The sequence below is a fragment of the Nematolebias whitei genome, chromosome 9 (assembly GCF_014905685.2).
Source record: "Nematolebias whitei isolate Nwh7 chromosome 9, NemWhi1, whole genome shotgun sequence".
NCBI classification, from domain to species: domain Eukaryota; kingdom Metazoa; phylum Chordata; class Actinopteri; order Cyprinodontiformes; family Rivulidae; genus Nematolebias; species Nematolebias whitei.
In genome coordinates this window covers 10,889,542-10,904,134 of record NC_056506.1, presented here as the reverse complement: position 1 = coordinate 10,904,134, position 14,593 = coordinate 10,889,542, and the positions used below count along the sequence as shown (strand labels likewise).

Sequence of the window (14,593 nt, the reverse complement as noted above, 5' to 3'; positions counted from 1 at the left end):
CACCCAGCACACACACTTTTTGCCCCACTCCCCTCAGGAAGGAGGTTAAGGAGCATTAAGTGTAGAACCACTAGACTGAGGAACAGCTTCTACCCTGAGGCTGTTAGACTCATGAATCTCTAACTAGAATAATCACTGTGAAAAACCACATCATGTTGCTGCTGATCTGTTTCATGTTGCTGCTGATCTGTTTCAATGTTGATGTGTTCATGCGTGCACATCTGCTCACAGACTCATGTTCATGTTTGTGCTGATGTTCAATGTTTTTATGTTATGAGTGCTTAGTATATATTTAGTTGATGTTTTTCTTAGTTCATATCTTAGATGTTATTACTGTTTTTCTTATACATTTTATTGTTGGATGTAACTGGGACCCTGTGTACATAATTTCGCTCCACCACATGTACCACATGAGGTGCGAATGACAATAAAGAAACTCTGACTCTGACTCTGAATATGCCTAAAAAATCTGGTTCCGATCAGATGATGTATCACTGAGATATAACTGTTGGAATAATGTAGGGGCACACTTGAGTCAAATGTTCAAGAACAATACCAATGTGTTTATAAGTGCTCACTGACCACACACAATAAATCTGGTACATATCGGATGATATTTCACTGAGATATAACTGTTGGAATAATGTAGGGGGTGTACTGGAGTCAAAAGTTAAAAAACAAAACCAATGTGTCTACAAGTGCGCACCCAAAATCTGGTTCAGATCAGATGATATATCACAGAGATATTAATTTTGGAATAATCTAGGGGGCACACTCGAGTCAAATGTTAAATAACCACACAAATTTATATAGAAGTGTTCACTGATCACGTACAAAAAATCTGGTGCAGATTGGATAACATATCATTGAGATATATCAGTTTGAATAATCTAAGGGGCACACTTGAGTCAAATGTAAACAACAAAAGCAATGTGTCTAGAAATGCTCACAGATGACGCACCAAAAATCTGTTGCGGATAGGATGATGTAATATTGAGATATAACTGTTGGAATAATCTAGGGGGTGCACTAGTCTTATGTTAAACCACAAAATCAATGTGTCTAAAAGTCCTCACTGATGTCGTACAATAAATCTGGTGCAGATCAGATGTTGTATCACTGAGCTATGACTGTAGGAATAATGTAGGTGGCGCTGTGGAGGCTATTGGCCACTTATCATGGATACCTGTTCATGGGGTGGATAATGATCGATCATAGTGGTTTTTGTGCACCTCGGCTGAAATCTATGCAATTTAGAGCCAAACATATTGCATCAGTGTCACTTCTTAATTTGTCATGTCGTCACGCCCACATCCTCAAGCCAAAACGGTTTGTACTTTAAATCAAGTCAAACCATATTATCTGTCTTCTAACACAGGATCATCCTGATTAGGTCAATGGTGTCAAAGAGGGAGTATTCCAAGTTTAATAAGAGACTTCCTGTTCTGAGGGGGCGGGGCTTTGATGACATCAAAATATGACCACAGTAGATCATCGGGCATCCAACAGGGATGATTCTTGCAAGTTTCATGCATTTCAGTCTTTCAATGTGAAAGTTATTTTGTTTGGAAATTTATGGCGTGAAGCGAAACTTTAAGGGCTTGCCATGCCCCTTTAACACTTACGAAAAGGCAAGCTTTAGATAACTTTTTCTCTTGAATGTCTTAAGTTGGTTTATCAACCAAGTTTGAAGGCAATCCTTCAAAATTCCTAGGAGTAGTGTGTTAAAATTCGCAATTAGAATCGCCCATCTTGGGGATTTGGACAAGCGTACCCAATTTCATGTTTCTACGACAAACTAAGGTTAGTGCGGAGGGTATTTTGAAAATTTCTATGTGGCGCTGTTGATTAATTTCTGTTGCGATTTTTGCCACGACCTTAAAATACGTAATTTTTCACCAGTCCTGATGCGTCCGCCAAATTTGGTGACTTTTGGGATATGTTAAGGCCCCCAAAAACGCCAATTCATTTGGCGGAAAAAATTAAAGCTCGGGCCTGAACAGAGCGATTACAATAGGCCTTTGCAGCGCTTCGCTGCTCGGGCCTAATAACCTTCATATTAATGTGAAGAATACAAAAGAGATGATTGTGTACTTCAGAAGGAACAAACACACGTACACCCCCCTGAACATAAGAGGATCTGCAGTGGAAGTGGTCTCCAGCTACAAGATGATACAGCGGTGGTGGGATGCATCACAAACAATGATGAGTCCAGCTACAGGCAAGAGGTGGAACACCTGGAGAGCTGGTGCAAAGAGAATAACCTTCACATCAATGTGAAGAAGACAAAGGAGATGATTGTGGACTTCAGAAGGAACAAAAACATCTACACCCCCCTTAACATAAGAGGATCTGCGTTGGAAGTGGTCTCCAGCTACAAGTACTTGGGTGTACACATGAATGACAACCTCAGCTGGAGCAACAACACCACCAGCCTGATCAAGAAAGCTCATCAGAGACTCTACTTCCTCAGGCGGCTGAGACGAGCTGGACTGGGAAGCTCAGTCCTCACTTCCTTCTACAGGTGTGCAGTAGAGAGCATCCTGTGCTCCAGCATCAACGTGTGACATGGAGGCTGCACAGCTGCAGAAAGAAAAGCTTTGCAGAGAGTGGTGAAGGCTTTACCCCAATCATTCCAACAAAATCTAGATGGCACCGCTCCTTGTCTGATCCGGGTTCTTCCACTGGCTGATGAATTTAGATCTTCTGGGGCAAAGTACTGACTGCATACATGGGTGCTCCCACAAAGGATTTTTAAAAGTTTGCCCTTCATCTCTCCTCATCGCTCTCACCCAACGGGAACGCATTTCTTTGTCCGTGGGAAAATTGTGGAAACTCAAATACAGTGTTTTTTGTTTATTATTGGAACAACATGGCACACTGCAATAACAACATCTTGATGACTGTGCCATTCCTGTTAGGTGAGCTGCTCCTGAGAAAGATGGACACAAGAAGAAAGTAAAAGGAGAAATTATTAATCACATCAGAACATGGAAATGGTTTGACATATAGCTTTTAATTCAATATTTAAAATGCTATTCAATTCAATTCAGTTTATTTATATAGAGCCAAATCACAACAAAGTTGTCTCAGGGCACTTTACTGGAACATTCACATACATAAACTCCAATTAGTAGAGTTCTCTATCTAAGGAATCCAGCAGACAAGTTGAATCTTGGCTTTGTTGCAGTCTCCCATCTTGAGCAAGCACAGTGGCAACAGTGGAAAGGAAAAACTCCCTTTTAAAAGGAAGAAACCTCCAGCAGAACCAGGCTCAGGACAAGCGGCCATCTGCTTTGACCGACTGGTTGAGAGGACAGGAAGGAGAGACAGACGAACATATAATGGTAGGTCCAGGTATAGGTCAGATGTATCTGAAAGACAAAAAAACACATGTCAAGGATAGAAAAAATAATTACAAATACAAAACAGGTTGAGCAGAGTAAGTAAAGAAAGTAGTAGAGTGAAAATTGTGGTCAGTTTGTCCTCCAGCAGTCTAAGCCTATAGCAGTATAACTAAGGGACAGCTCAGGAAACCCAAGCCGACCCTAACTATAGGATTTAGCAAAAAGGAAAGTCTTAAGCCTAGTTTTAAAACTGGATAATGTGTCAGCCTCATGGACAGAGATTGGAAGTTGGTTCCACAAGAGAGGAGCCTGATAACTGAAAGATCTGCCTCCCATTCTGTTTTTGTAAATTCTAGGAACCACAAGTAAACCTGCAGTCTGAGAGCGAAGTGCTCCGTTAGGAAAATATGGAACAATAAGATCTGTAATATAAGATGGAGCCAGGTTGTTGAGAGCTTTGTAGGTTAGAAGTAAGATTTTGAATTCTATTCTGGATTTGACAGGGAGCCAATGGTGAGAAGCTAAAACTGGAGAAATATGATCTCTCCTACTAACTTCAGTTAAGACTCTGGCAGCAGCATTTTGGATCAACTGAAGACGTTTTAAAGAACTATTTGGACATCCAGTTAATAAACCATTGCAATAGTCCAGTCTAGATGTGACAAATGCATGGACCAGTTTTTCTGCAATTTTTTTTAGATAAGATGTTTCTAATTTTAGTGATATTACGCCGATAGAAGAAGGCAGTTCTAGTAACGTTTTGAATGTGGGGGATAAAAGACATGTCCTGATCAAAAATAACACCAAGATTTTTAACATTAGAGCTGGACTACAGTTTAATGCCATCTAAGGAGGGAGAAAGACTGAAAAATTAATTCCTAAGGTGCTCAGGTCCAAAAACCAAAACCTCAGTTTTGTCTGTGTTCAACAGGAGAAAATTAAGGGTCATCCAGGTTTTTATGTCTTTAAGACATGCTTGTAGTCTCTAAGTAGCTGATTAAATTTATTGGGTTTAATGGACAAATATAATTGTGTGTCATCAGCATAACAATGGAAATTTATCCCATGCTGTTTAATAACTTTACCTAATTCAATTAAAATTCAAAAATACTTTATTATTCCCAAAGGGAAATTATTTGTTGTTGTAACTCGTTATTCTCATTTCATTAAGATATGTTATAGATACTTATGGCTGTAGGCAGGAAGGATCTCTTGTAAAGGTCCAAGAAACTGGCTGCAGATGCCGTCCGATCCATCCACCCAGACTTGGCTGGCCTCTCGGTTCCCCCGGGCTGCTGGACCACCCGAATGCCGGGCAGAATGCCGGGCAGAATTCCTCCCAGAGAAATGGCCACACCTCCCAGCAGTCTGCTGAGCTCCTCGTCACTGCGGACAGCCAACTGTAGGTGCTGAAGGACAATCCTGTCTTTCTGCTGTCATGAGCCGTGTTTCCTGCTAGTTGCAGGATCTTAGTGGTCAGGCACTTGAGCACAGCTGGATGAGAATGCATCCACAGAACATCCTTTTCAACTCATTTGAGATTTGAGGCTGTAGTTGAGATATTATTTGAGCTTTTAAGGTGTTAATCAGCTGCTGTTGGTTGTAGAAAACTTCCTTGTTGCCATGGTTACGCATCATAACAAATGTCCAAAACTAAAACAGTTTCAGTAAAAATCCTTCCAGCTGCACAGCATCTGATACCAGAGGAAACAATCATCAAAAAAAAAATTATTTACATCCAGGAAACAAACAAACAGGAATTAAAGTTTCCAAAAGCAAGATCTCAGAATGAAAGTAACAGAGCTACTCCAACATGCAGCCATCTTAAGCGGCGCAATTCTAGAACATATAATATAATCATACATAAAATATAATATAATAATAATATCCATATAGTAGAGTAGAGTATTGGCCCAAGCACTAAGCCCTGAGGAACTCCATGACTAACTTTGGTGTATGATGAAGATTTATTATTTATATTTACAAACTGGAATCTATCAGATAAATATGACTTAAACCATTTTAGAGCTGTTCCTCTAACCCCAATATCATATTCAAGCCTCTGTAGTAAAATATTGTGATTATAGGATTAATTATCCTCAAAATGTTTAATTTTTGTGAGTAATTTTATTTTGAAGGTGCACCACTGGCTTCTGGTTCTGAAGCCAGAATTTATTAATTTATTCAATCAGACTCAAGTTTAATGCTCTGGTGAATTATTTTCATATTTTAAAAAAATGTCATATTTAATAAAAACACTTTGAGTCAAAGTACATTTTTGTGGGATTTATTATCAGTTTTGGTGAATATAAGCCATCAAACGGTGAATACAGCTGCAGAATGAAATGATGGCTTTACTTTGACCACAACAAGAGGTTATGGAGTTGTCTTTTAAACTTTAATATAGTGAATTATGAGGTTACAAAGCAGAGTAAATTATCATCTATAAAGTTAGCTAAATGAAGTGTTTTGGCTAGATGTGATTTGTCAATTTAGGAGAACTTAATTCTAATTAATGATGAAATTTTTATACTGGACAACTTCTTTTCTGGGACATAAGACACCAGTAGAGAAAATCTGAGCAGCTTTTTCCTACCGATTGGAAGGTGGTCTGCAATTCAACTGCCCTGAGGGTCACCAGAACTCTTGAGATGAATTATAGTGTCGAAGGTGGGATTTCCCTCGCCACTGGAAATCAGCTGAAATCTAGAGTCGAAAGTTGGCTCCCGAGGGGGGCCCGGAGGGCTGCGTTTTCTCCTTCTGGTGGCAAAGATCTTCTGGCAATAAATATCCAATTGTTTGACCTTACTTCTTCAAAAGCTTCTTCCAGACTGCTCTAAGCCAAAAATGTCAGAAATAAATTTCTTTGACTTAGAGGCATTACAAGGTGATGGTCGAGCCAATCACGACAGAAGGGTGGACCTTCTTTCAAGTTACTGTTGAATTTTAATAATCTTAATAAAAATATTAAATAGCTATTTTACTCTGCTTTGGTAAATTCTCAATATAACAGAATAATCAAACTTCTAAGCAGCTTTTTACTCATCCATAAACGTTTTCATTAGAACTTATGCACACAGTTGTAACTTATGAACACTAGTTTTATATCAACTTACTCTATGCATGATTACTGAGTATTGAGCTTAGAAAGCAAGTAACTTAGCCGTTTTTACAGCAAAACATTCAATTGTGTTCAGGAGAACTCAGAAATTTAACTTGTTAAAGAAATGATTTCTACCGTGAGATGGAAAGAAGAGTCCTTGAAAACACTGGGGTCTTTCTCACACTCTAGGACTGGAGGATGAATCCTCCCTTTTCGGAAGAGATAAGCATACGTTTTGGATGTTATATTTCACAGGTCAGATGGAAAAGTTCTCATACAAAAGGGCCTTTCAGCTTTGCTGAAATCCTAATACCAGGTGTGCAATTAATTACAATAACAGGTTTTTGTTATTCATCTTATATGATAACATGTGATTCACATATGGTCTAGCTTTGGAAATGGAGAGTCAGTCTTAAATTCAAAGTATCAAAAGAATGAAATTTAATGATAGAAAAACCTTGATGTGTCCCTACATGATCAACCATATCAAATGCAGCACTGAGGTCCAGCAGGACCAGTATAGACACAAGTCCATTGTCTGAGGCCATGAGAATATCATTAGTGACTTTTACTAGTGCTGTTTCTGTGCTATGATAAGCTCTAAACCCTGACTGAAACTCTTCAAACAGATTATTTCTTTGTAGATGTTCACGCAGCTGACCTGCAACTATTTTCTCTAGAATTTTTTAGATGAAAGTTAGATTAGATATAGGTCTATAGTTGGCCAGAATTTCTGAATCAAGATCAGACTTCTTAAGTAAAGGTTTAATTACAACAACCTTAAAGCTCTGTGGTACATAACCATTCATTAAAGACAAATTAAGTAGATCCAAAATGTGGACATTAATTAGGGGAAATACCTCTTTAAACATTCTGGTTGGGATGGGATCTAGCAGAAATGTGGATGGTTTGGATGAGGTTATTATTTTTGACAATTCAGAGAGCTCAACAGGACAAAAACTGTCCAAACATAAATCAGGCTCTAGTGAAATTTTTTAAGTTGCCTCATTTGACAGGGGACTAGAGATAGTTGAATGAAGGATGGTTTGAATTTTCTCTCTAATTGAAATAATTTTATTTATAAAGAATCTCATGAAGTCATCACTATTTATACAGGTCCTTCTAAAAAAAATAGCATATTGTGATAAAGGTCATTATTTTCCATAATGTAATGATAAAAATGAAACTTTCATATATTTCAGATTCACTGCACACCATCTGAAATATTTCAGGTCTTTAATTGTTTTAATACTGATGATTCTGGCATACAGCTCATGAAAACCCAAAATGCCTGTCCCAAAAAATTAGCATATCATGAAAAGGTTCTCTAAACAAGCTATTAACCTAACCATCTGAATCAACGACGTAACTCTAAACACCTGCAAAAGATTCCTGAGGCTTTTAAAAACTCCCAGCCTTGTTCTTTACTCAAAACCGCAATCATGAGTAAGACTGCCGTCCTGACTGCTGTCCAGAAGGCCATCATTGACACCCTCAAGCAAGAGGGTAAGACACAGAAAGAAATTGCTGAACAAATAGGCTGTTCCCAGAGTGCTGTATCAAGGCACCTCAGTGGGAAGTCTGTGGGAAGGGAAAAGTGTGGCAGAAAACGCTGCACAACGAGAAGAGGTGACCGGACCCTGAGGAGGATTGTGGAGAAGGGCCAATTCCAGACCTTGGGGGACCTGCGGAAGCAGTGGACTGAGTCTGGAGTAGAAACATCCAGAGCCACCGTGCACAGGCGTGTGCAGGAAATGGGCTACAGGTGCTGCATTCCCCAGGTCAAGCCACTTTTGAACCAGAAACAGCGGCAGAATTCGCCTGACCTGGGCTACAGAGAAGCAGCACTGGACTGTTGCTCAGTGGTCCAAAGTACTTTTTTTGGATGAAAGCAAATTTTGCATGTCATTCGGAAATCAAGGTGCCAGAGTCTGGAGGAAGACTGGGGAGAAGGAAATGCCAAAATGCCAGAAGTCCAGTGTGAAGCACCCACAGTCAGTGATGGTCTGGGGTGCCATGTCAGCTGCTGGTGTTGGTCCACTGTGTTTTATCAAGGGCAGGGTCAATGCAGCTAGCTATCAGGATATTTTGGAGCACTTCATGCTTCCATCTGCTGAAAAGCTTTATGGAGATGAAGATTTCATTTTTCAGCACGACCTGGCACCTGCTCACAGTGCCAAAACCACTGGTAAATGGCTTACTGACCATGGTATTACTGTGCTCAATTGGCCTGCCAACTCTCCTGACCTGAACCCCATAGAGAACCTGTGGGATATTGTGAAGCGAAAGTTGAGAGACGCAAGACCCAACACTCTGGATGAGCTAAAGGCCGCTATCGAAGCATCCTGGACCTCCATAACACCTCAGCAGTGCCACAGGCTGATTGCCTCCATGCCACGCCGCATTGAAGCAGTCATTCATGCAAAAGGATTCCCGACCAAGTATTGAGTGCATAACTGAACATGATTATTTGAAGGTTGGCGTTTTTTGTATTAAAAATACTTGTCTTTCATTGGTGGGATGAAATATGCTAATTTTTTGGGACAGGCATTTTGGGTTTTCATGGATGCCATAATCATCAGTATTAAAACAATTAAAGACCTGAAATATTTCAGTTGGTGTGCAATGAATCTGAAATATATGAAAGTTTCATTTTTATCATTACATTATGGAAAATAATGACCTTTATTACGATATGCTAATTTTTTGAGAAGGACCTGTACATCAGATTTTGGGTACATCATTAGTGAGCACTTCTAGACACACTGGTATTGTTGTTTAACGTTTGACTCCAGTGCGCTCCCAGATTATTCCAACAGTTATATCTCAATGAAATATCATCCAATATGTACCAGATTTTATGTGCGTGATCAGTGAGCACTTGTACACACATTGGTATTGTTGATTCATGCCATCACTTAAGCCCCACCTACTCAGAGAAAAAACTGTTGATTATTGGATGACACTTTCAAATTCGCACTGTGTAAGATATTACACTGAAACTTTGTTTGCTAACTGTTGATTACCACACGACATGTTGAAAAGCATAAAGGAAGTGCTTGTCAAACATTCGCAACAAAACAGGAAGTCATCCATAACTCCTGTGTGGAAGGTCAGATTTCGCCTATACTTGTAAGACCTGCAGCTGAACAAGTAACAACACGGAAGGAAGGAGATGTTGAAGATTCAGGAAATGCATCCCAAGGGGAACGCATGCGGGATCGGCACGAGAGCGTTCGCGATGGCGACTGGGTGGACTAGCTGGAGCTCCCGCTGTCGCCGTAAGGTCGGAGCAGCGCTTTGCTGCGAGGGCCTCCAATGCTGCTTTCAGCTTTAATTCTCTTTGCACCAGCTCTCCAGGTGTTCCACCTCTTGCCTGTAGCTGGACTCATCATTGTTTGTGATGCATCCTACAACCGCTATATCATCTGCAAACTTTACAATATGACAACCTGGACATGTAGCTGCACAATCATTCGTGAGCAGAGTAAACAGGAGGGTTGCTCAACACACATCCCTGAGGAGAGCCAGTGCTGAGGGTTATGGTGGAGGAGAAGTTGTGGATCCTCACTAACTGTGGTCTGTTTGTTAAGAAGTCTAGTACCCAGTTGAAAATTGAGGGGTTTAGTAATAGTGTGAATAGTTTGTCCATCATGGTTTGGGGGATCATGGTGTTGAAGGCAGATGTGAAGTCCACAAAGAGCATACGGACACAAGAGTCTTTCTGCTCTAGGTGGTTGAGCGCAGTGTGGACCACAGAGGAGATGGCATCCTCTGTTGATCGGTTCTCATGGCATGCACACTGATGAGGGTCTTCGTTTATATTGATGGTTGTTTTGATGTGGGTCATGACCAGGTTTTCAAAGCATTTAGCGACTATCGGGGTGAAGGCCACTGGCCGATAGTCATTCAGACTGTAGAGCTTTTTGGGAATGGGATGATGGTGGCAGTCTTCAGGCAGGTGGGAACTGTCACCAGGGTAAGTGAGGTGTTAAAGATGTCTGCCAGTAACTCGCAGAGCTGATCGGCACAGTCTTTCAACACTTTTCTGGGGATGTTGTCTGGGCCGGTTGCCTTGTGCGGATTAATCCTCCTGAAAGTACTCCTCACTTCTGCAGAGGTCATGCTGAGATGCACTTCATCCGGTGGTGAGGTGAGTCTGGTGCTGGGTGGTCTGTTCTGGTCTTCAAAGCGTGCACATAACTTGTTGAGGGCATCAGGCAGAGATGGGTCTTTGGGGCATTGTTCGCTCTTTCCTTTATAATCTGTTATGCACTTAAATGAATTGACCCTCGATCCTCTGTGCATATGTGGCCTCGGTCCTCTTAATACCAGCAACCAGCCCTCTCCTTGTCCTACTCAGCTCCTCTGAGTTTCCAGACCTGAAGGCAGTGTTCCTGGCTTCCAGTAGGGTGTGCACCTCTGCATTCAGCCATGGTTTTCTGTTCGGGTAGCTTTTAACATATCTGATGGTGGAGACGGTGTCAGTACATGTACTAATGCAACCCAGAACTGAGGATGCGTATTGGTCCAGATCAAGCGATCCTCCATTTTCAGCAGCTTCTCTGAAAACCTGCCAGTCTGTTCGATCAAAACAATCTCTCAGTATGGGGCCACTGTCCTGGATCCAACATTTAGCTTTCTTTTGTACCGGTCTGGAGCATCTCAGCAGGGGGAGGTAAGCAGATACCATTAACATTGAGATGTGGTCTGACAGTCCTAGGTGGGGGTGGGGTTCGGCTTTGTATGCATCTTTTACATTTGTGTAAACACGGTCCAGTGTCTTGTTTCCACGTGTTGGTATGCCCACATGCTGGTAAAAGCTTTGGAGACGGTCTTTTAGATTCACATGATTAAAGTCTCTGGCTACAACGTAAAGAGCCTCAGGGTGTTTGTTCTGCAAAGAGCTGATTATATCATGAAGTTCTTGCAAGGCGTCATTAGCATTAGCATCAAGAGGAATAACTGTGATGAAAGTCACTGTGAACTCGCGGGGTAGATAATGTGGCTGACATTTCACTGTTATTTGCTCCAAAGCCTTCGAGCATGAGCTTTTTACAACAGTACAGTTCGTGCACCAAATTTTACTCACGTAAATGCACACTCCGCCTCCCCGTGATTTCTCCATTAGTTCGCTGCAGCGGTCCACTCGAAAAAAAAAAATCTGTCATCCAGCTGGAAGACTGCATCCAGCGTTTCACTTGTAATCTATGTTTCTGTGAGGCAAAGCACCGCACACTTCATCATCTCTTCTGAGGTTCCGGCTCTTAGACGAAGCAAATCCATCTTGTTGTCTAACAAGCGGACGTTCGACAGAAAGAGAGACGGCATCGGGAGTTTTCTGGCTTTAGCGTTAGCTTGTAGCCCCACCAGAACCCCCGCCCGGTGTCCTCTCTTCTTAAGCTGGGAGCAGCGTTTCCTCTTCTGCCCGCTGGAACGCCTCTGCTGCAGCTTCCAGGTAGATTACTTTAAGATCTGCATTCTGCCGAGCGTAGTTTTGAGTTTGTTGCCGATTTCTGATATATTTCGTGGCAAATCTGCTGCTATTCTCATCAATTCGGTTCGGCTATAGTTCACACACATAAATCGTGCGAAGTCAGGCACAGAGTCACTAGGACCTTGAGTGAACAATTTTGTTCCACTTCATGTACTACATTTAATGTGAATGACAAAAGTCATGTTGAGCCTTGATCAGGTAGAAGTTGATTATACATTAAAACATAAAAAATAAAGCAGACAAACAGCAGGTTATCTGGCCATTGAATAGTGGGAGGTGACCCTTCTGTTTGTTGCTGAAGTGTTTTAGTCCTGGACCTGAACAATAAGAAAAGACAAAACCTCAAACTAACGGACATCTCTGAACATCTGCAGTTTGGAAATGTTCATCCCATAAAATGAACGTTAGACAGCGGGGTCTTACCATGCCATATGGCTCCATGTCCGTCCCACAGAGTTGCCAGTGTTTTTCTTGCTCCATCCCACAGGTTATTGCAGTAAGCCTCTTTCAGCTGATTCTTTCTCTAACAGAATAAAGCATCAAACATAGCAAATATTGTTATGATCAGTTTTTTTATCCATTAGTCAACATTTATTTACCATCCTGGATGTCAAACGATATTTATTCACCCCTTGGGCCTTCTCTCTGTTTTGTTGCCCTACAACCTAGAATTTAAAAGGAATATGGGTTTGTAACTTTTAACTCTCAATTTACACAACTCTGAAGATGAAAAGTTAGACTGAAGTCGAGGCTTTAACTGGACCATTTCAGGATGTTAAACTTCTTCGTTTGGCTTTTATAATAATAATAATAATACTAATTTTATTTAAAGAGCGCCTTTTAGGACACCCAAGGACACATTACAGTAAGAAACATATCAGAAAGATTGTGTAAAAACAAACAACAAGCACAGTGCAAAGATCAACAGGAATAAATTGAAATATAAAATCCATAAAGAATATAAAATACATACAGCAAAGTTAAGGATAAGCGAGTCTAAAGAGATGTGTTTTCAGAACAGTCTTGAATAGAGAAAGAGAGGTGGTGTTTCGTAAGTCTGGGGGTAGAGAGTTCCAGAGATGAGGGGCAGAGCAGGTGAAGGCCCTGCTCCCCATGGTGGAGAGGTGGGCAGAGGGTACATGGAGGTGTAGTGAAGAGGAGGATCTGAGAGAGAGGGGATGGAGATGTGTAGGAGGTCAGATAGGTAAGGAGGGGCAAAGTTGTGGATAGCTTTGAAAGTGAGAAGAAGAATTTTGAAGACAATGCATGATTTAACCGGGAGCCAGTGGAGCTGCTGCAGGACATGAGTGATGTGGTTATAATAATAATAATAATAATAATGTCATCACAATGTCAGCACTGTATATTTCCATACAATGGCGAAATTAGTCTCTGCATTTAACCCATCCACCACCAGATGGTGCAGTGGGCAGCTATTGAAAGCGCCCGGGGGACATTTTGGGGATTAGACGTGCTGCCCAGAGACGCCACGTGATGTGCAGTGACTGGGGATCGAACCTGGGACTTTCGGATCCCAAGCCGGCTGCCCTGCCTCTACACCATCTCGGCCCCCAAATAAGAGGAGGTTTGAGTGATGACACGGGCAGCTGAGTTCTGGACCAATTGCAGCTTCTGGAGAGATTTGTTGGGGAGGCCATAAAGAAGGGAGTTGCAGTAGTCAATCCGAGAAGTCACAAGACTGTGCATAAGGATGGCTGTGGAGTGGGGTGTGAGAGAAGGGCGGAGACGGTTAATATTTCGGAGATGGAAATAGGCAGACCGAGTAACATTGTTGATGTGTGAAGTGAAGGAGAGAGTGGTGTCGAGGATGACACCAAGACTCTTGACCTGAGGTGAGGGAGATAGCAAAGAGTTGTTCAGGGGGATGAGAAGATGTTCTGATTTTGAAATAGAATTTTTGGTACCGACAAGAATGATTTCAGTTTTGTCACTGTTTAGTTGTAAGAAATTGTTAGAAAACCAATGATTTAACTCATTGAGACAGTCGGTGAGGATGGAGGTGGGTGGAGTTTGGTTTTGTTGACAAGTAGAGCTGTGTGTCATCAGCATAACAGTAGAAATGGACACCAAATTTGCAGAAGATGTGACCTAGAGGAAGGAGGTAAATGATGAAGAGGAGGGGTCCGAGGACAGAGCCTTGGGGGACACCCGTGGAGACGGGGAAAGACTGGGAACGAAAGGATTTAAGCTGAATGAATTGAGTGCTGTTATGGCCTGAGGCCATTTGGTTGAGCAAAACAAGTGTTTGCAGGTTGATTGCTGACTCAGCTGTGCTGTGGCCCATCTGGGATTGGCTGCTTCACTTCCTGAATTCTCCCCAGTGGACGTCAATCTGCATCCTGGTTGGCTTCTTCACCTCCTGCTCCTCCAACCACAGAAGAGCCCTGCCTATTTAAACCCATCTCTCCTGCCATTCAGGGCGGCTGTTGTTTAAAGCAGCTCGCCACTAGTATGGGTTTCTGTGTCTTTGGACTCTGGTCTCTTGACTTGAATTGTCTGGCTTTGGCCAACAGTTAAATCCTGCAGTTGCAGTTGGTTGTCGGTGTTGTTTGTAAGCCCCTGAAAACAGTTAGAAGGCTTACTTGTTTACTTTTGTTTTGACTCATTGTAAATTTGGTTTGAATA

General features: G+C 41.7%; 1 protein-coding gene across 1 annotated transcript in view; it reads right to left on the bottom strand.

Moving 5' to 3' along the window:
* Nucleotides 1-14,593, bottom strand: part of tmem68 (transmembrane protein 68) — a 195,918-nt gene that overhangs the window by 114,275 nt on the left and 67,050 nt on the right. The window contains exon 3 of the mRNA XM_037682065.1: nt 12,371-12,470. Within this exon, the coding sequence (XP_037537993.1) occupies nt 12,371-12,470 (100 nt within the window). The remainder of the gene's footprint in view (nt 1-12,370; nt 12,471-14,593) is intronic.